Source organism: Amia ocellicauda, chromosome 10, assembly GCF_036373705.1.
Source record: "Amia ocellicauda isolate fAmiCal2 chromosome 10, fAmiCal2.hap1, whole genome shotgun sequence".
NCBI lineage: Eukaryota > Metazoa > Chordata > Actinopteri > Amiiformes > Amiidae > Amia > Amia ocellicauda.
The window spans coordinates 26,913,795-26,935,228 of NC_089859.1; the positions used below are offsets into that span (position 1 = coordinate 26,913,795).

The 21,434-nt window shown below is 38.8% G+C and overlaps 1 protein-coding gene across 2 annotated transcripts in view; it reads left to right on the top strand.

The window, feature by feature from the left end:
- The window catches only part of ctnnal1 (catenin (cadherin-associated protein), alpha-like 1), a 75,200-nt gene that overhangs the window by 36,808 nt on the left and 16,958 nt on the right, over positions 1-21,434 (top strand). For both annotated transcript variants that reach the window (XM_066715762.1, XM_066715763.1), the window contains exons 2-7: positions 2,731-2,920; positions 12,588-12,775; positions 16,120-16,239; positions 18,494-18,583; positions 19,057-19,227; positions 20,622-20,858. In XM_066715762.1, coding sequence (XP_066571859.1) covers positions 2,731-2,920; positions 12,588-12,775; positions 16,120-16,239; positions 18,494-18,583; positions 19,057-19,227; positions 20,622-20,858 — 996 coding nt within the window. The remainder of the gene's footprint in view (positions 1-2,730; positions 2,921-12,587; positions 12,776-16,119; positions 16,240-18,493; positions 18,584-19,056; positions 19,228-20,621; positions 20,859-21,434) is intronic.

Sequence of the window (21,434 nt, forward strand, 5' to 3'; positions counted from 1 at the left end):
ATGGAGCTGTTCTGCAACTCAAAATCTAAATGTAGCATTTGTATAGCAATTTCTAAATGTACATTTATTAGGCCCCAGTTGAATTCTTTGATGTTTCCCACACTGTACACCTAATTATATTATCTTTATAAATGCTTGAGTTTTTAGGGATGTCTAAATCTGACTAACCTGTAGTTTATTGTGGAAACCCATGTGTGGTTCCCAGTCCCAGTCTGTGAAGCTCAGATATGCAAGGGTCCTATTGGGAATAGCATGTGGTCCTGCCGCTGTGTGTAGTGGCAATTAAAACGCCTTTTACTTTCTTCTTTTCCTCTCCTGTTTAAGAGGATAATTATAACTGGGTACATAATAGGCTTGGATGATCAATTATTGATGATCTCATTTAGTGATAAATGGGCCACTTATGTATTAAAGGTCTACCAGTGTATGACTATGAAGTAAATGATCAGATAATAGAAGAGTGCTGTGTTTGAGCAGTCTAGAGTATACACCATGTGCATTTCTTGTTTAAGTGTTCCTCCAAGGATAAAAAATGACTGGTATAATCTCCATGCATTCCCTGAACTGATCTGTGTTGAAAAGCCATTGTGCGTCATAACTTGCAGTGGGTTGATCGGTAGGATGTTCGAAGTCTCTTGTACAGGGATTTTTTCACTTGGCATTTACCGGCAGTTGTACCAGAAGCAGTGTTTGGATAAATAAGCCTGTCTTATGGATGTCTTCAAACTTATCATACCTTATGCGTTGGAAACAATTAGCAGAAATCTAAACTCAACAAAAACAAAAGTTGTCATTTATCCCCCCTGCCACCATGCGCTTCTCTGCTTGGCTTGTCTCTATAGGAGGAAGCTGCACTAGAAGGGATAATGAAACTTGGAATGAGTCATGGACCTTTTAAAGTGATCTTCCATCACTGTAGCTCAGTAATTGTTTCTCTCCTCTTTTTTTTTTGTGTGTGGTAATTTTCATGCTAAATAATACTTACACACAGTAAGTGGTAAGCGGTGCATATCTGGGGGCTGTTTAATGAAAAACATAAAAAGATTGGGTTTTTGGCTCTGGCAGAAGAGACCTTGGCCGTCTCTGTCTCTGGGCCTCCTGGGGTGACTGGCCTTTCACTGCTGGCAGCTCCTGGGCTGGAGAGAAGACAAGATGATGTAATAAGAATCAAGAAATGAAGTTAATATTGAAGCTTCCTAACCCTGTGACAACAATCTTTTTTTTTGTTTGTTTGTTTGTTTGTTTTCCACAGTTGTTTTCAGAAAATATACATTCAGCCCTGCGCACAGTGGGGAAATTTTACATACTTCCAGTGCCCACAGCCATTTGATAGCTACCCTATTGATGTAAATTTGTTTTAAGTCATTGCACACACTAATTGCTTGATAAAGTGTTGTAAATTGTGTGTATTTATTTCAAAATACTTTTTTTCTTATGGCTGCATGAGGTTTTCCTTAGCTGCTGTGCAGTGAATTGGCCCCAGTTGATAACACATCCCGGTCTAAAATGTACAGATGAATTAGTTATTCTACAGATCATTGTAGAGGAATGCCCTGAGATGCATTTACTCTTTACTAAATGTTTTCCTATTGTGCATGCAAGGGCCACTAAAGCACCTTCCTCCTAATCAGGCTTTCTTTCAAAACATCCCTTTTGACTGGTGCCTCCATGCAGATTCCTAATTCCTCTCACTGTGTTCCATTATGTAAAGTGTATTAAATGGTACATGCTGATTAAGCATGTCTTGTTTAGCTCTGCTTCCTGCTAGTCAATAGGTTTACTGTTCAGTTCACTGCCTCTTGTTTCTGTTTGCTGTACAGTACAATCTTACTGGGTTACTGGGTAATGGGGCTGTGTCACATATTTCCCAGCCTGTCGTTTTTCTTGCATCATGTTGTAGCGATGTTCTTAGGCAGAAAAGTTAAAGATGTTTTAAAATAACCTGCATGTACTTCTAATCATTAGCCCGGCATGGCAGTCATTACTGTTGTCCATGGTGATGGTTTTGTAACTGATGCTGAAATGTGTTTCAAAGGGAGAGCTATTCAATTGAACTGTAAACGTCTGGTTGGGTGGAGAAGATGCGGAGAAGTGCGTGGAGAATAGAGATCAGGGTGTAGTGATTGTTAGTAGAAAAGGCCTGGGTATCTCTCTGCCACGCTGATGTACACACCTACAACATTTTGGGGAAATCATCTGCAGAGAAAATAATAATCAGCACAGTAATCGGAGCGAAGACATCTGTTGTAATCCCAGAAAAGTACTAGCAGGAGCTGCACATTTTTAGTTTATGCAGGTAGATTGTATTTTCAACTGCTTTAAGATTAACTTCTGTTATGAAGGGATCGCTATGGATGGTTTCAGTCTTGCTTTTTGGATTTTGCCACCTGTAACAGTGAGCTTCTGTATATAGTTACCTCTATAAACTGAACAGACTGGATCACATATTGCTGTTTTCTAGGGCTTGTTTGAAAGCTTGTGACATGCTTATTAACTTGGTTACCTGGCCTAATTGTACGTTTAAGTATTTAGACATCAATTGGACCTGCTAACAAACAATGCACAGTTTCAATAAAGGCCCTTGTAAACACAGTTAAAAAGCAGGAGACCAGTTTATGATGTTGTCTTTTAAAACACCTATCAAACCCAATGAACCATGTTAGTGCAAGTGCTATAGTAGACTGCTTAAAGTGGATTGTTTTTAACCTAAACCTTTTTTGTGTGTTTCAGATTACTACCCTGATCAATCACAAAGACAAACCAAAGAAATCTGAGAAAACACTTAGAGCCATTCAGAGAGTGGGCCAGGCTGTCAATGTGGCTGTGGGGAGGTTTGTCACTGTTGGGGAGGCCATCGCCACCGAGAATGAGGAACTGAAGGAGGAAATGAGCTTTGCCTGCTATGAGGCGCGGCGAGCAGGTAAACAACAAATGTTTAATCTTTTCAAAAGAGTGTCTCCATAACACCTAGTTTCACTTCAGATGAAACCGTGGAATTGCTCTACAGCATGCCTGCTTACAATACACAAAGTACGAGTTCAGTGTGGGATCAGTGATCTCTTTGTAGTTTTCAGTAAAAGGGATATAGTGAGGGGGAAAAAGTATTTGATCCCCTGCTGATTTTGTACGTTTGCCCACTGACAAAGAAATGATCAGTCTATAATTTTAATGGTAGGTGTATTTTAACAGTGAGAGACAGAATAACAACAAAAAATCCAGAAAAACGCATTTCAAAAAAGTTATAAATTGATTTGCATGTTAATGAGGGAAATAAGTATTTGACCCCTTCGACTTAGTACTTGGTGGCAAAACCCTTGTTGGCAATCACAGAGGTCAGACGTTTCTTGTAGTTTTTGCACACATCTCAGGAGGGATTTTGTCCCACTCCTCTTTGCAGATCCTCTCCAAGTCATTAAGGTTTCGAGGCTGACGTTTGGCAACTCGAACCTTCAGCTCCCTCCACAGATTTTCTATGGGATTAAGGTCTGGAGACTGGCTAGGCCACTCCAGGACCTTAATGTGCTTCTTCTTGAGCCACTCCTTTGTTGCCTTGAGAGTGCTCCTAATCTCAGCTCGTTACCTGTATAAAAGACACCTGGGAGCCAGAAATCTTGCTGATTGATAGGGGATCAAATACTTATTTCCCTCATTAACATGCAAATCAATTTATAACTTTTTTGAAATGCGTTTTTCTGGATTTTTCTGTTGTTATTCTGTCTCTCACTGTTAAAATACACCTACCATTAAAATTATAGACTGATCATTTCTTTGTCAGTGGGCAAACGTACAAAATCAGCAGGGGATCAAATACTTTTCCCCCCACTGTAGGATCCAGTTCTCTCAAGTCCAGATTTGCTTCTTTAACGAGAATCAGGCTGTAATTAGCAAAGCACACCAAATCAGATTTAAATATGGTCCAGAGGTATCTATTTCCCACTAAAATGATGTATGCAGGATAGCCCCTCTCTCTCTCTCTCGCGTGCGCACAACAAAAGGGCAAACGGAGATGTGCAGACTGCTGTAGACTTCCACTCCAGCTGGTTTTGCTGTGTACATCTTGCACCTGATAGCAATCATCTTGGTGTTACCTAAAGATGCTGACAGTTCTATGAAAAAAAAAATCCCTGGAGAATGAGAACACAGATTGAGTTTGTTTTCTGTATAATAAGCCAGAGACCAGGTTAAAAAATAAGTCAATTATGTTTTCTGTTATAATTTGTAGTTTTGTGTCCACAATCTGAATGTTCCACGTAGATACTGTGGGATTTTTTTAAATGTGTCCTTTGTTCACTCAGGAGGAACAGAGCTTCCTTGTTACAACCCAGCTCTTTTCATACCCTCTTCTGGGAGCTTTGATCAGGTTGTTCATCTTCTGTCCTCTTAGTGATCTAATTGGAAATGCATAAATAAAAGCATTAGCCCTACAAAATGTTATTTTCTGCAGAAAAACTAGTAATAACACTCCGCTTATTCAGTACATGAATCAATACGGTTACATTTGTGGGAAAAAATTCAAAGCCCTTCACATTTATTATCGATTTTAGTTTGGTTGAATAAACAAGCCAGGTGGAAAGCTGTGTGTGATACGTATATTCATTTATATATGTATGTATATGTGTGTGTGTGAGAACAGTCAACAAAGTGTTATGCTGCATTGTTTCTTCAGTCAGGAAATTAAAGAGGGAGGAGTCATTAATTTGTGTCAGTGCTCAAACCTTAAATGTGCTACATTGCTCAAAGAATGTCCTCATGTCCAGTGAGCTAAAGTTAACAGGCCAAAAACTAACAATGCAGGGAAGTACAGACAATGAGAATAACATTTAAGCAAGCAGGTCATCAGAGCCCAATGAAGCTATGGAATGTGAAATCTGAATAAAGAAAAGAGACTGTTGTTCCTCAGTTTAAATTTTCTCAGCATCCATTGTGTTGGTTTTCATCTTCTGAGAGCATTCATTATAGTTTTTAAAATAGTAGTTTATTTTGTCATGCTGAGTTGGACAGAAATCTTGCCTTTTTACTTTTGCTTTTTTTTTTACTTTCAAAAGCACTGCTTTCCTTCCTCTGTACAGTTTTTGAGAAAATAGTTGCATTGTCACTAAACGCTTGAGAAAATGCCATTTTAATTTTATGCAAATGAACCAGAGGATGATCTCATGGTTTCCTTTTTTTACTGTGCAGCTGCAAATGCAGATTGTCCTGACATGAACCTTGTTGTTGAAACTGCAGCCAACTCCTTGTGCCCTCTACACTGTCTCTCTTCGATCCTGGGAGCAAGACGGTATTGTAGTGGTAAACAAAATACAAGTACCACCAGAGTTTACCAATGATAAATTACATTTTACTTTTGGAAAATAAGTCTAATAGTCTCTTTTAAAAAATAAAATAATGAATCCTACTTAAACTTGACATGTAATATAAACACAGAACCATTTAGTAATATAATACAGTATATATTTGACTTATCTTGATGCTGGTTAAACCTTCCAATAGATGTTTTAAAATGTTGTAATAATTTTACTCAGTGATGAAAGAATAAATTACAGTTGCACATGTCCCTCTCGCTATTTGGTGGGAGAAAAAAAGACAGTTGTCTCTATGTAATATCAAAACTGTATAAAACAAAATAGACTGTTGGAACAAAAATAAGTTTCTGATTCAGGATTCCTTCAGAAAGGATTTAAACTTTAGTATAAACCCCTAGAATTCATTATAATTTCAAGAAAAGACAGATTCCACTTTTGCATGGCCTCACTGTAAGGAGACATTAGGAAGCACCACTAGCGTTCCTGACTGTAAGTTGTTGTTAATGAGTGGAAATCAAAACTGGATTATCAGGTCTGAAGGCAAATGTGCTCCCTGTGAAGCTAAAATAATCCAGGCTGTCAACTAAGAGAAAGACATGTTGGTATGTATGATTCAACTAAAGGGAAGTTAATCTGTCTTTAGTTCTTTCTGGTTAGAGTAGGAGTTCAGCAGAAAGTGGGGTGGAAGAATGATTGGGGATTCCAGCTGGGATGAAACATCCTGAAAGTAATTGGAGATTCTGAGTTTAAAAAGAAAATGCAAAATTAATAACCATTGTGGAGGAGGAGTGATCCATCTTCAAATTAAGCTTTAGGGCTTGTGTAGAAATGTTAATTTGTAATCTTCTGTCTCCTCATGCCTTTGGCCATCTTGTATTAGTCAGCAGAGAGCAGTTCATAGCTTAGAGTAAGCTCTCCCCTCCCCCCCCCCCCCCTTTCCTCTGAGGATATCTAAAGCATTTTGTGGTGTTTCCTTGTATGATAGCATTTAAGTAACTTCACCTCAAAATTACCATAGACACTTTCTTTATGGAGTATTTGTGCTGTATAAAAGGGGTCTTCAGCCGGAAATGGACAGTTACTGATCTATGTTTTTACCCATACTAATTGATTTTATTAGTATTCTGTAGTTTTAGCTATACTGTTTAATTTAATTAATTGAGCAGTGGTCCTTGAGGGTGAGAGCTCCAGCTGCAGAGACCCCAGCTGATTCTCTCAGAGAGGACCGAACAACCACTGAGGGAGATAAAGAAGCAGAAGAAGAAGGATGAGAGGTGTGGCCATGATGCTGCATGCTTCTTCAGCTGATGCCACCTCAGAAAAGGAAGCCCACGCCCACCTGGAACTCCCCAAACATTGGGCAGCAAACTATGAGATCACCATTAAAGATCACCAGGCTCCCATTTTTGTAGATGGTCCCTCGAGCCCAAGGGTGAAAGGACCACTATAGTACAGAATATACGGATTGGCAGACTTCAGAACAGTCCAGTGACAGCGCCCCCAGGATCGCACCAGCCACCTACCACCCCTGCGATATCCAGGAACCTGCAGCCGAGTCTGCCAGGAGTCTGCCCTCTGCTCAGGATATGGGCACCACCTGGGAGAGACGATCCCAGCGTTCTCCAGAGGCCTCTGGAGAGGAGCTGTCTGTCTGAGCCAGCCAGACCGCAGGCTTCCCTGCTCTGAGCCCCACACCCCTCTGCCCCCCCTTAACATGGAGGAACCTGCCTAATCGGAGAATAGAAATAAATTAAGATCATTAGAATTGAAATTTTAAAAAAATTCTATCTAATCTTCAACTACTACTACTACTACTACTACTACAAGTGCATGTGACCATTTGAATGTTCAGATTTACATAACATGCCTTTGTTTATTTGTATATGCTTGGATGCATTTAAAAACTCATATTATCGGTAATCTATATTGATTACATAATTAGGAATTCATAGTTTGTTTAAGCCTTATACAAATAATATAATTATTTAAGCTAGTGATATTGATACCATCTTCTTTATTGTGTTCCCAGATAACTTTGAGGCCTCTTGTGGTGAAATCAAAGAACTGCAACTGATAATAATTAAACAGACATGGAATAGGCTACAGCAGGGGTGGCCAACCCTGTTCCTGGAGATCCGCAATTCTGCAGGTTTTCCAGGTCTCTCTAATTCACCAATCAGTGCATTCCTTGAACACAGGGACATTTTGCCTAATTAAGACACACAATTGGTTCAATTAAGCAGTTAACGATCTGGATAGAACAAAGACCTGTAGACCCTGAGGCTCTCCGGGACCAGGTTTAGCCTCCCCTGGGCTACAGGAACCAAAACCAGATGAAAGTTATAACTATAACAGTGAGTGTAACAGATAAAGCACCAGAAGGCATATTCTTTTTTATTGTTTTACTTCAAAGCAGGTGCTGGTTGATTTTCAGTGGAGGACACAATTAAATCTGATTCCTTGTAGCTTGTGCTTTTGTAACCTGTTTAACTGTGCATCAGTTTGATTCAGACCCTGAAATGCAAACTTGATAAGAAAACAATCAACTGGGCTTCATCTGTAATAAGGAAGTACCTCCCAGATGGAACTAATTTGGACTGCCTTCATTACAAATGAATGGAAATTCCTGCAAAAATATACAGGTGAAAAATACCTTATGGCTGCTTTAATTTATGTATGTATATATGTATGTATGTATTTATTTTTACCTTTCAATCATTCAAAGATTATGAAGAGACAACATTGTAGGACTAAGTAACATGTACTGCTGATCCAGAGCTGCTCTCTCAGGTATTTAATAACTGCACTGAGTTTATTTATAATACATGTCTTACTGAACTGAACTGCACCTCTACAGATGTTTTTTTCAATACTATTTATCGTTTTCAGAGCATTGATAGCATTGCTTACATATTTGATATGTGCGGTACGTACTTTGTATCTTCTGGTGCTGTAAACAGTTCTGTTTTTTTTATTTTTATGAACCTTCTCTCTTCTTGGACTGGTATAGTACTTTTAAGGGCTACTGCGACTGCATGGTTCTGAATTACAGTGAACAAGTTCCTTTTCCACTGGTTCTTTGCTTTGAACCCACGTAAACCTGATGCATATCTGATTTTTTTGTTCTTTTCCCAGACATGGCTGTGAATGAATAGGGTAATGTTTTTGTGCATCGTCTCGCTTGCTTTGTCACAAATCCCTGAATGAAGAAGACAAATGGCTTATCCTAGGGCCACAAATGCTTTACTTAGCCTTGGAAATGTGTACCGGAATGAGGACACAGTGTAGATAATTAATGAGAGAGATTCTCCGGAGTGCAACACCAAGAGCAACTATGAAACCAAACCTGTGAGTTTTGTAATCTCTGGAAAAGATAAGGAAGACTGTCAGCAGAGAACCTGATGTATCTTTTTATAGGTTCATATAGGTCTAATTCCATGGATAAGTATGAAATAAGTCAAGCAATTGAATTCAAAGAAAATAACCTTTTGCACTCTTGAGTCCCATCACCGACTCAAACACACTCCTTCAGTGTACCTTACCACAGTGTGGATGGTGCAATGCTTGACAGATCCCTCTTGCATAGGTTTCAAGTTTCGTATCTTTTCATACAACTAATGTATTCTATAAAAAAACAAATCTAATTGCCTCTGATTAAATTAATTGCACTGAATACATTTAACAAGCTCCAACAAAAAATCTGTCTGGGAGATGTACATGATCTAGGTACAGTGCTGTCAGTCCAAGATTACTCAATCTAATCACAGTGCTTCCAGGATGCAGACACATATATTGTAGGGCTGTATTGTGAGCAACCCAGCCAAGGTGACCTTTGACATGCCATACTCCATAATGTACTGGCAAATTGTGAGTAAATGCCTGCATGAAAACGCGACTCATGTATCTGCTAGATGCCCATATACAGCAGAACACGCTTTGGCTTAAAAATGAGCTCGTCTGAATGCCCCAACTTTGAAATGCGATCCCTGTGTATTAAGCCAAGGTTACACCATCCACAGTTGCTAAAGGAATAATAAGCAGTGACATATGCTGCTGTTAAAACGAATGGAGGTCTTTCGTGGAAACTGTGAAGTGGCCTCCTGGGCTTTGTAGTACTCAGTGTGACCTCTTCAGGACACTCACCATTAACCCTGTAGGCCCCAAGACTTTTTCACTTTGTTATAATTTAATGTAAATTTATAACATCTACTTCTTTCAAAATGACAGGGTGTTTTCAGCACCAACAATTACCTAAAAATGTACCTAAAAACAAGCACCTTAGACCACAAGGATAAAATAGAAACCAGAATACTCTTTTATAAGCAGTATCACTACTTAGATTTTTATATTTTCTTACTATAAACTATACAAAATAGAGGATTTCAATAATTATGGGAAATACATGAAAAAAAATTACAGTATAGTTTGTGCTTAGTTTTGTAATTGACTGAGATGTATTAGAAGGAACTGAATGACAGATTGATTCACTAAGTGTGTACAACCTTGTGTGGACTAAGCATTACCATGCTCTTTCAAAACATCTTTCTTTTAATGATGAGAGCAGTCTGAAAGCAGACCTGTAAGTGGGTATGGTTTTAAAGAAGGACATCTTCACTAGAGTACTGTACATTTGCTTTTAAATCTATCAAGCAGGTTAATTTTATTTAGTGGAGAACCTTTTCATGGTGAACAAGAAGCTTTTGAGTCTGATTATTATAGAGCTAGGAAAATAATAGTAGACGAGAGTACAAATCAGATGGAAAGCTAACATCAGCATTTCAAATCTGTATTTTCAAGATGATAAATATACAAAACGCTTAACAAATTCTTAGGATACGATAGAAAAACACAAGATTGTTCTGTGTAAAAACCAATATGAATACACTCGTGCTGGAGAGCAACCCAATGTAAAATAGCTCTCTCTGGACTGGAATTGCAGTAGTTTTCATCCAAGAAATATATTTTCCTGATGAGAATGTGAACATCTTTGTGAGATGAAGAATTGCTAGCTTACACTTCCTCTGTCTCTCTTCGTTTTAAATTAATTTCGCCTTTATTCCCTATTGTGTCTCGCGACGTGCCACCCTTCTGTGAGTGCAGTGTCTATCTGTGATTTAAATCAGGCACATCGACCAGAATCGGATCTTTAACTAGATTGACCTCTTCAGAAGGGAATGACAGAACTGGGAACAGGGGGCATATCTTGGATTCATGGTTGTTAATTAAGGGATATATACACACAGAGGTACATGTATTGAACATATTAGCAAGCTCTATCATGGATGCAGATTCACTTAATCTGCAAGAAGTGCATTGAGTGCATTGATGATCTAGGAACCTACTGTAGACTGGCCTCCTACCTCCTGTCTCTCCGAACATCACGCCTTAATGTAGGTATTTCTCTAATGACTAGTTAAGAACATTGTAATCAATGTTGATCTGAAAACTCTTACACTCTACATACAGTACCAAACTGAAAGAACAATATTCAAGCCCCTAGTTCAAAGACCATAGATTGATGTCATCACTGAGACGGCTGTCAAAACACAATGTACTTTTTCTCTGTTTAACGGGCAGAAATGTTAAAATGCATTCTGTCTGAATGATAAGTAGTCTATTTTTATCTGTTAGTACCAGGCAATACCTTTCTCCTGTGAATGTTTGTTTGACTAATTACTGCACTTGCTTGATGCTTTGATGATATAAGGGTTAAGGGGGGAAGATAATTATTTCAAACTTAAACAGAGCTGTGTTTTTGTTTAAAAGGAAAGCCACCAAATTTCCGGTGGACTTCAGTTTCCCACTAGAATCTAATTTTCCTTGACAACTCTCAGCTGTGGTCTGTATCCCAAAGACATTATTCCCTTCACTTGCCTTCTGTTTGTCACTTTCTCTTAGAATTAAACATGAAACTCCATGGTTTATGCATTTCCACCAGGCAGTTGAAATGTAGTGAAAGTGATGTGCTGTTTCTGGCTTCATTCATTGTAAGTGGCACATAAGAAAACTCCATGAGTTGATACTGCAAGCATTATCTGCTTAGCTGTCTATGTCTGTGTATTAAAGATACCACTACCCGGCCATTTGGATGGTTTTTGGCAGTCATTCAAGTGTTCCAAATGAGGTGGTGTAAAAATACTGTAAAAGATAGCTTGTATGGATAATATTCTTGTATTGAAGAGTTTTCAGATAGAATGAAGACATGCCACTAAAATATCTTGTGCAAAAATAAAAGGCTGTTATAAATCACAAGCAATCTTAAAATGGGAAGTGATTCCTTAAATAATAAGCAAAGAGCAGTTAAGGCTTCACTGCTCCTTTGTGCGATAAGAAGGAATTTCTCACCAGGATATGGAGCTTGTTAAATGTATTTAATTTAATCAGAGGCAATTAGATTAGTTTAATTTGTTGATCTTCATCATTGTGAGACAGAGAAGTGAAATGGGGCAGATTTGTGGGAATTATTGAATGTGTTCCACTGGTTTGACCCCAACCTATCTTATCTGATATGGATAAAAGGTCTGGAAATGCTAGTTTTGCATGAGCTTAAAGGGTTTTTAATGTAAAGTGTTAATTTATAAGGTGGTGTTTATTTTGCAGAAAAGTGGAAGTGGAAAGTTAATGATAATAACAATGTTTATGGTGCCAGGGTCACATGTATAACATTTTCTGTGTGACTCTGAAAAGCTCACCACCAATTAAATTTACAGGATGTGAAAAATATTAATGGAGTCCCTATTGCTCGATATACCAATGGACCACAGCTTTTTATGGGGGAAAATCCACTATACACATACACTTGCTGGTAATGTAGCAGTCTCTGAAAACTACACAATTGAAAATGAACCGAGAGAGAGAAGGAAGTCATTTCCTTTGCTTTGCCCTGGAGGTAGCCTAGCTGCTTTTTGTGATCGAGGCAGGGAGATAAGGGCAATATCAGTCTCTTAGGCACTCGGCTGAGGCTCATGATTTGTCTTCATTCACTTCACATGAGAAAAGAGATCAGCTTATGTATTGTACATTTACAGCTTCTGGTTTTCTTACACCTGTTCCCTGTGCCAGGCAAAAAAATAAGGTTTTAAATGTGACCATGTTAATTTTATTTTCCTGTAATCCTCGCCTATCAATTGATAACCCATACATTTTCCATTACAGTCCCTCAGAACCAACTAATACCTTGACGTTGAACGTGATGTTTACTGACTCCATCTAGGAACACCCACGGTCACTGTTATTCCCCTCCCTGCTGGTTGACTGTGCTTCTGAATGCTTTTCTCATTCCAGGGGACACCATTGCTCAGCTCACGGATGTCATCACCTCTGAGCGCCCGGAGTCGGATGGGAAGATGACCATTTTCAGTGACAAAAGTGGCATGGTGAAGGCAGCGAGGATGCTACTCTCCTCTGTGACCAAAGTTCTGGTGCTGGCAGACAGAATAGTCATCAAGCAGATCATCACGTCTCGGAACAAAGTAGGTAGCGGATCGCTGCAGATCAGAGCCCTCTTTGTCCTTAATTAAACCAACAAAACCTATCCTGTTCACACCCTTATTAATGTCAAATATTCTTAATCTGTAGCCTCCAATGTGGTCCTCCACTGCCCCAGTTCTTCAGGTTTTCTTTCTCTGCTCTAAAGGAAGCGGTTTCCCTTTGCAGCCCAAGAAGGAGAAGTCTCAGCTGGCAACTTCACATGGTGCTACAGCTATTCATCATTAACTGTTCTTGCAGCATCCACAAGATTACTCCCATATCGATTTTTTCTTTCTTTTCTTTAATACAGACAAAACCTCTTCTCCCCACCTGCCTTTAAATTAAAATATACACTAGTTATTCTAGATGTCTTTTCTAGTGTGATATTATGTGCAATCTCCAGGCCTTTTCAAAGACTTCATCATGGATGATACTAATATTGCAGTAACATTAAAGAAATTAATCTTCATCTCGCCAAATGTTTTTCTATTTAAAAAAAACTTTAAAAGTCTGCAATTTCATTATAGTTTAACTTCCCAGAAAGAATTAACCAAACAGCAATTTTAATCTCCCCCTTAAACACCAACTGTGCAAAGTAATGTAGATAAAGAAATAAAGTGAGTTTCTGATCTTTTAAACCTCAGGTGCTTATTGAATTTTAATATCAATACCTGTAGGACAAATGTTTTATGTTAAATCTATGTGTTTTTGTAGATGAGAGTTAAAATGCAGATGGTGTTTAGGCCTAATCCTTTTAATAAAAGTATTACACTGAACTTTTAAATGCTTAATACATCATTCATGTGTAGTACTTTTAACTGTTTAATTGTTAATATTTAAATATATTCTATAAAATCAAATATTCTATCAAAGTAACTTAGAGTAGTATTTGTACAAAATGTGTACGTTCACGTGTACAGCTGTAAAACAAGGTATATTGCACTCAAATAGTTTTCAGTGATGACCTAAATGTGGAGGTTGGTTTGAGATGTCACTATGTATATAAAAGTATATGAGAAGAAGGAGTATGTAAATATCTCAAAGCACAGTGTTTTATCAAATGCAAAAAAAAAAAAAAAAAAAAAACCTACTTAGTTGAGAAAAATGTAGCCTAGGGTGAGAGAAAACCCAGGCAAGCTAATAAAAGGAGGAATGCCCAAAAAACATGTATAATGCATGGCCATCTTTATCACTGCAGAGATTCTCACTTTACCTAGGCTGTTACCCTGAACAAGATAATGTACACAGTTGTAAAATAGGATTATAATACACTAATAATATTTGTTAAAAATGGTTGAGTAACATTATGAAGTAAATAGTTTGTATTTTCATGCCACTAACACAAAAAAACACAACTGATGGAAGCATACAAATTCAGAGGCATTCATCAGCTATGATTGTTGTACCTTTTTTAGGCCTCTTACCCTGTAGTGCAATTGGGATGTAGTGTCTCGCAGTGTGTCCCACAGAGCACTTGAAATGCCACAAATCACATCTGAGGTAATGGGTGGACAGAACATGCTTACCTGCACATGAAAGCAGCTTTCGTCCTGTATTTTTAGCACTGGGAAATAACAGAAGTAATTGCGAAAACACTCGGTAATCAAGTCTGGTTAGACCAGGGCTGCTTCTAGACTATGGCTTAATGCTTTCTCTGTCTCCACATTCAGTTATTATACTTAATTTCATAGTACTTTAACTGCCCCATGCCTAAATAAAAAGTGTTTACTTAATTAAAACTAAGTATTCCCACATGGTGGTGTCTGTTTTTAATTATTATTTTTTGTATGTGTGTGTTTTATTACCATATTTTTAGTGCAAGAAAATACAATAAAATATTGTGTTGATCTGCTCTGTGAGAATTTGACGACTGTGTGTGTGTAGTCTTGATCTTTTGCTAGGGGTACAATATGTAGCAATATTAACCCCTGCCATATCATTCTAGGCATTTCAAGTGCTCTGTGGCATTGTGATTAGGCCACAGGTGTCTTTAGACCATTCATATTTCCAAATGTTTCACCACTGAAGTGAAAAAGGAATACCTCAACTATGTCTCCTGTTTCTCCCTTGTTTTTGATTGCTGTAATTCTTTTACAGAAAACGTCCTGTTTTTGACAGTTTATGCTCAATCTCTTTCTTTGCAATCTGTTGATAAACTTTCACTCAAGCACCAGTCACTGATTTTCTTTTACAATGGCCAATAATCGTAATCCCTGACTGATGCTTTTCTTTAATATCTCTTTTTATCACTGTCTGCTCTTCTGTGCAGAGCTGCAGTGTAGAAAATTAAATTAAACAAATTAAAATGTTAATAAATGAAATAAATAGATGGATGATTATAATACATGAAATAGTAAGGCAGATGATAAGAAATTAAACAGACTGGGGAAGGATGAAGTTAATAAATGGCCAAACTACATGAATTATTATGTTAATAAAACATTTAATCTCTTGTGCAGTCTTATATAAATTATACAATTCTGTCGATGGATGAGGGCGAATTTTTTTCTTCAGATGAGTAGTGGTGCTAGACCAAGTACTTATGGTGACAGATTTAATCAATTAGCCAGATTTTAAAGAGGAGATTGATGAGTTGAAATCATTAACTCTAGTGCGCAGCTGAAATATAGCTTTATTTATTTAAGTTTTCGCAGCTGGTCTGATAATCGCCGGAAAGGTGTGCGTACTGGAAGGCAGCATTACTGATGCGTCTTTCATCAGATCATCCTGAGCTGAGTGGATGTGAGGCACTTCAAAGTCTCACTTCAATTCGGATTTTGTAATAAGCAGGACCTGAAGAAACGCCACGTGTTTCAAACCGTAGGATAGACGCACCCGGGAGCTGGAAACCTCAATACGTTATCTGGAGACACCAATTATGTATTCCTATGTTTGGGGGCAAATCTACAGGCAGACCTTTGAATCCCAGCTTGAGTTACAGCTGAGTAAACTCCAAGTGGCTGTTTGTCTGTGTGTAATAGAGCTATCCTTTATAGTTGTCTTTACTTTTGCTTAGCTGTTTTTTTTTTTTCCAGAAGCAGCTGGAAGAGATTGGCATACTCATCTCTTATTCTCAATGTATCAATCCTATAGAAAAGGACATGTTTTTTTCCCGCCTCTTCAAATCTATAAATAACTGACCATGGGTTGCAGAATATTTCCTTCTTGTAAATCCAAAACCTAATAAAGTACGTATTCTTTAACCCAATTATCTATTTAAAATGCTGTTTAATGTTTAATGTATTGTTGGAATCTTTGAAGGCTAGGTTTCTTCGTCTCTGCGTTTTTGGGCCCTCTCTCTTTTCAACTGGTCGGGTCATGACCCCCTTTGTTTGATCTCTTGCAGGTCTTGGCGACCTTGGAGCAGCTGGAGAAAGTGAGCAGCTTCCAGGAATTTGTGCAGATCTTCAGTCAGTTTGGGAATGAGATGGTAGAGTTTGCTCATCTGACAGGAGACAGACAGAATGTATGTAGCACCACCTCGACTGACTCCTATCCATATAGCACAACTAACAAGTCCACACACAGAAAGCATGCAGAAAAAAAAAAACAGGCCAGGAGCTAATTTCATTCATTCACACCAAGCCTTGTTTTAAATAAACATTTATTCCAGAAAGAGAGCTTTTTAGAGTGCAATCGTTATATCTGGCCAAGGTCTGTGCTTATGAAATAATTTGCTGTCTCTATACATCAAATGAATTAGTGTGGGAGAGGGGAAATACAATATGTATTCAAGCAGGATTTAATCTGAACATATTTACATTTCTGTATGACCTAGAGAATGAGAATTCTACCAAGGTGTGGAATTAATGAATGTACCACATCAAAAAATGTTATTAATAATACTACCTCCCTTTTTCCCCCTAAACATCTACATCATGTGTTTTAACTAAATGAGGAGATACAGATCCCGTGGCTACTGGATTATAATCGGAACGTTTTTATTGAACTGTCTCCTCTAATTTAATGCTGAATTTTAGTCACTAGCCCTTAAGCATCACAAACAGACCTAATGTACACACACAAAAAAACGGATTCATTTACAGAATGTATTGATGAATCATGCCGCTGAGCTTAAAACACTGTGGTTTCAATGCAAGTATTCTGCATGTATATACAAAAATCTATATGTATATCATTATTTATATTAATATAATTTCTTAATTAGTGATCTCCCAATGATGTTCACGGCCAGGTTACTGGTAGGACTTGCGTTAGTGCTTTCCTGAAGTGCAGCAACAGTGTACAACAAGCTTGTAGTATGATAGGATGCCTTGCAACTCTTTTTATCCTAATGTCAGTGGTGCTTCATTGAAACATGGTCTATTTTGAACAGACCACAAACAAAATCTACTTACATATGAGGTAATCTTTGAAAATCTGAGATAAATGCAAGTACACAGTAAATGATTAGTTTAATAAACAATGCTCTTATGTTTGTAATGAACCTGAGTGTGATGTTATGGTGTCTATTAATACCAGTCCGAAATAGTGAAACACACAAAACGCACAGACTGGGAGCATCAAAGATTATACAGGTGGACTTTTTGTCACAGGAAGTAAGACATAATCCAAAGAAGCCCAGCTATCTCTGTCAGCACCCCAGTCTGATGGTAAAGGTATTTTAATATACCACTTCATTAAATAAAATGAGCTGGAGCCTTTGGTACTGGAATGACTCAGTTGAGTTAATGTCCTGACCTTTGCAAGATAGTTTTAATGCTTTTATTTCCTTTGGGCTCCTACATGGCGACCTGAAAATAGCCAGTCACACTGCACTTTACTGCTCTGTAATAATCTAGCTCTCTCTCTGTCACTGATCACATTCCAACATTGGTGAAATAAAGTTTTCCTTCTTTCTTGACCACCTGCTTTATACACCAAACCAGAACTGTGCCCAGTGGACAGCTCGGGTCCGATCTCCATGGCACTCTGAAGCATGTTTTACCGTACAACTCAATTCAGCTAGGACTAAACATATTGAAGAGTTCATAGGCGCACATGACAAATGATGTTGTTTACCAATTTGATGGCAGTAACTATTATTTTAGTTATTTATTTGACTTTACTTCATGTTTTTGTTTATGCAGCTGCTCAACAAACCACTTCTAGGTTCAGCAATCTCCCCAATATCCAAAGGCACACTATCTGTTGAAGATCTTAATGCAAAATATAATGATAGATAATCACATCTCATTTTGCAGTCCTCGGCACAGTGCCTAGAACAGGGTCTGTCTTCTATGTAGGCTGTTGCCCTGAGTAACTGAAATACCTGTTGGAATTGCCTTACAGGAAAAAAGAAAAGAAAAATGATTAACAGAGGACCCACCTTTAATCTTATTTTAACATACCCTTCAGTAATTTTCAAGCCATTGAGGATGTCTGTGGAGGCTACCTTGCCAAGATTTCCATGTAATTACTCTATTAGTTTGACAAGGGCAGTAAATGTAATGCAGTGCTATTGTCCCAGCAGTGACCCTAGGAGATGTAGAGCAATTTGGAAAAAAATAAAGGAAAATGTCAGTAAAAGCAGGGACATTTAACTATTCTCGATGCTTTGATCCAGGACTATGTTCGTGATTGGCAGCAGAGCGAGTAACACAAAGGGAGATTTCAGTCTAAAGTGTCATCTGTGTTTGTAGACTGAACAGCTTTTGGTTTTTCGGTTCCCTAACCACTTTCACATCTGTTACGGGTCTGTTTCTTCTCTGGTTTCTCAGGATTTGAAAGATGAGAAGAAGAAGGCAAGAATGGCCGCAGCCAGGGCGGTGCTGGAGAAATGTACAATGATGCTGCTCACTGCCTCTAAGGTAAACCAGCAATCCTGAAGTAGACAGATGTACTTACCTTAACTGGTTTTCATATAGCTTGCTTATTCAAATACAAACCAGCTTCCCATTAGTCTCATTAGTTTCCCATTAGTAAAATACTGTAGCTTGCTTTCAAAGTATGGCCTTTCTGTTAGTCCATGTGTCTTAGAAGAATAATCTTTGCACTGATAATTACATTCAAAATGGTTTCTCATTAATTACAATGAAAACCAAAATGGCAAAATGGTAATCGTCAAAAAGTGATTCCTGCTGCTCATATTAGGTTTTACCCAGAAAGCACAATTGAATACATCCAATTAATGGTTCAAGTAGGTTTTTTTAATTTAACCTTCAAAACCTCCGAATGGAAATTATTTTTTTCCAGCCATCTCACTGTGGCTCTCTAAGAAAACATCACAGTTAATTGAAGGCATGCTACTGCAAGACCAAACTGGTGTGTTTGTCACCTACAGACCTGCCTGAGACACCCGGACTGCGAGTCGGCACGCATTAACAAAGACGCCGTCTTCCACCGCATGAGGTTTGCTCTGGAGCAGGTGATCGAGATTGTGACGGACGCCAGGACCAGTGGGGAGCCCGAGATCCCCCCCGTCAGCATTTACTCAGGAATCAAGGACTTTAAGGTGGGAGTCTGAAGCCGCTTTCACACTAGCATCTTCTACCCAGGTCCACCCTGCCCCGGTTATGGCACGGTGTCAGGCTGTTGGGGTACATGCTTTCTCACTGCAATTTCAATAAGCAGTTTCTATCTACGGTCACTGCAGGAAGTGCACTTTGTTTGTGCTCTGCTGACACGCCCCCCTCTTGCTTGAAAGCACTGTGGCAGGGTGACCGTAAACATCGGTGTTTACACACAAGCGTTCACATGCGGGGGTCAGGCAAACGCAGACACTCGTTGTCATGGCGCTCACTGGCGGTGTGCTGTTTGACCAGACCTATAATCTTCACCTGTGTAAAGATAGAAAGGTTTAATATTCAGCATGTTAAAGTATTGTCTCCACGGAGCTTCTCCAGAGTCTGCTCTATTGAAACCTCTATAGGGAGTGTGAGTTTAAAGAAACCCCACAACTAAGAGACCGCCAGTGTGAGCAGCTGTCTCAGTGACCCCCTCCATTCAATATGGGAGTGAGGAGTATTTACATGTGTGAATAAATGGTGAACATTAGATTTTTATATAAAATAAATAACATGTTGATTTTATTTAGTTTATATTGAAGTGTATTTTCTGTATATTTTATTATCATATCATATTTATTTATTATAACTGCTGCAGCACCATAAAACAGTCTCTGCTGAAACTCATGATTTGTGCTTTTGGACTTTGAAACTAACTTTATATAAAAGTTACTTCTGCTGTATCTCAGCATCTCAGCTATGTAGTCAATCTTTTACTCTGGTTCAATACAGTTTTTAATAACGTGTTTCTCTCTTATTATGACATCAAGGTTTTGGACGAGGCTTTGCTGGGAATAATTTACTAGAGTTCTTCACCTTGTGCTTCAAACTTGTGCTTACTTTTGCTGCTTCATTTAATTATTTATTCAGTCTGTCATTTGCATTCACCTCCAGTGGTGTGTAAGAGGCAGCCGTGTGAAGCGACAGGCAAGGTCTCTTATGAAGGAGGTGCCTGGGCGATGAGCTCTGGCATAGAGCTGGAGATTGAGTCCTCACTCCTCACACTCTTGATTCTTAGTAACCAAGTGCTGATGCAAGTGTTATTTTATACATTAATTTGTTGTCTTTTGTGTTTGTTTTACTATAGACTATTAATGTATTGCTCCCCTACTTTGAGAAATCCTCTTTTAAAAGGCTTAGTAATGGAAACAAGAATACAGATTTTTCTCTGTTTTATGCTGTGTCAACAATTTTGTGAAAGGTCAGAACTTTATTAATATAGACCTCTAAACTGGACCTCAAGGGACAAATAGCGATGCACAGGTACAGGCTGACAGTGAGCAGAACGCCTGGGAGGCTGCAGTAGTGTTGCTGATGTTTTCTGCCTTGTGCTTCTCTGTAGGGCAAGGTGGAGAGTCTGCGGGAGGCACTGTACTCTCTGTCCAAGGAGAGTCTGGTGGCGATGCTGGAGGGCATCCTGGAGCACACGGAAGACTTCACAGATTCAGCCTACACCAGCCACGAGCACCGTGAGAGGATCCTGGAGCTCTCCCAGCTTGCCAGGCAGGAGCTGGAGCAGCTTGTGACCGTGTGGATGCAGGCTGTAAGCGCCGAAGGCACTGCCTCCATATACCCACAGGTCTCTTCAGAATACATCTAATTTACCTTATATGACCGTGTGTTGTATTGCTCTAATCTGAGTGTCTGTGTGGGCAGCAAAGACACGAGCACTGCCTTGGGACAGCACGGCCAATGACTTCACTGCAGTCATTGGCCAAAGTCCTCTGAGAACCAAAGGGGTTTCTGTTTTTCATTCACCTGAATGCTTGAATTACTGTATTGAACAGACTGTGTTCTTAATGGAACCTTACAGCTACTCAGTGGGAGGGAAAATGTTTAAATTCTAATGCTTATTTTCATAATTGAACTCAACACCTACCCAGTGGGGGAGGGTATTTAATGCTAAAATGTCATTAAATATTATGTCCTAGGACTTGCTGAGTATGTAAATGTATCCGTCTCCAGAGGTGCTACTGAGAGAGCTGAGTAGAACGCCTTGCACAAAGTGTCCATGTGGATCATTCTCAATGCATCTGCAGTTTATTGTAGGTGTTCAGACTGATACATTAGCATATTTCCTGGGATACTGGCTGATTTAGCTTTGCTGTGGTTCTCTGTGCTGTTCCTGAAGCTCTCCTTGCTGACTCTCACAAGT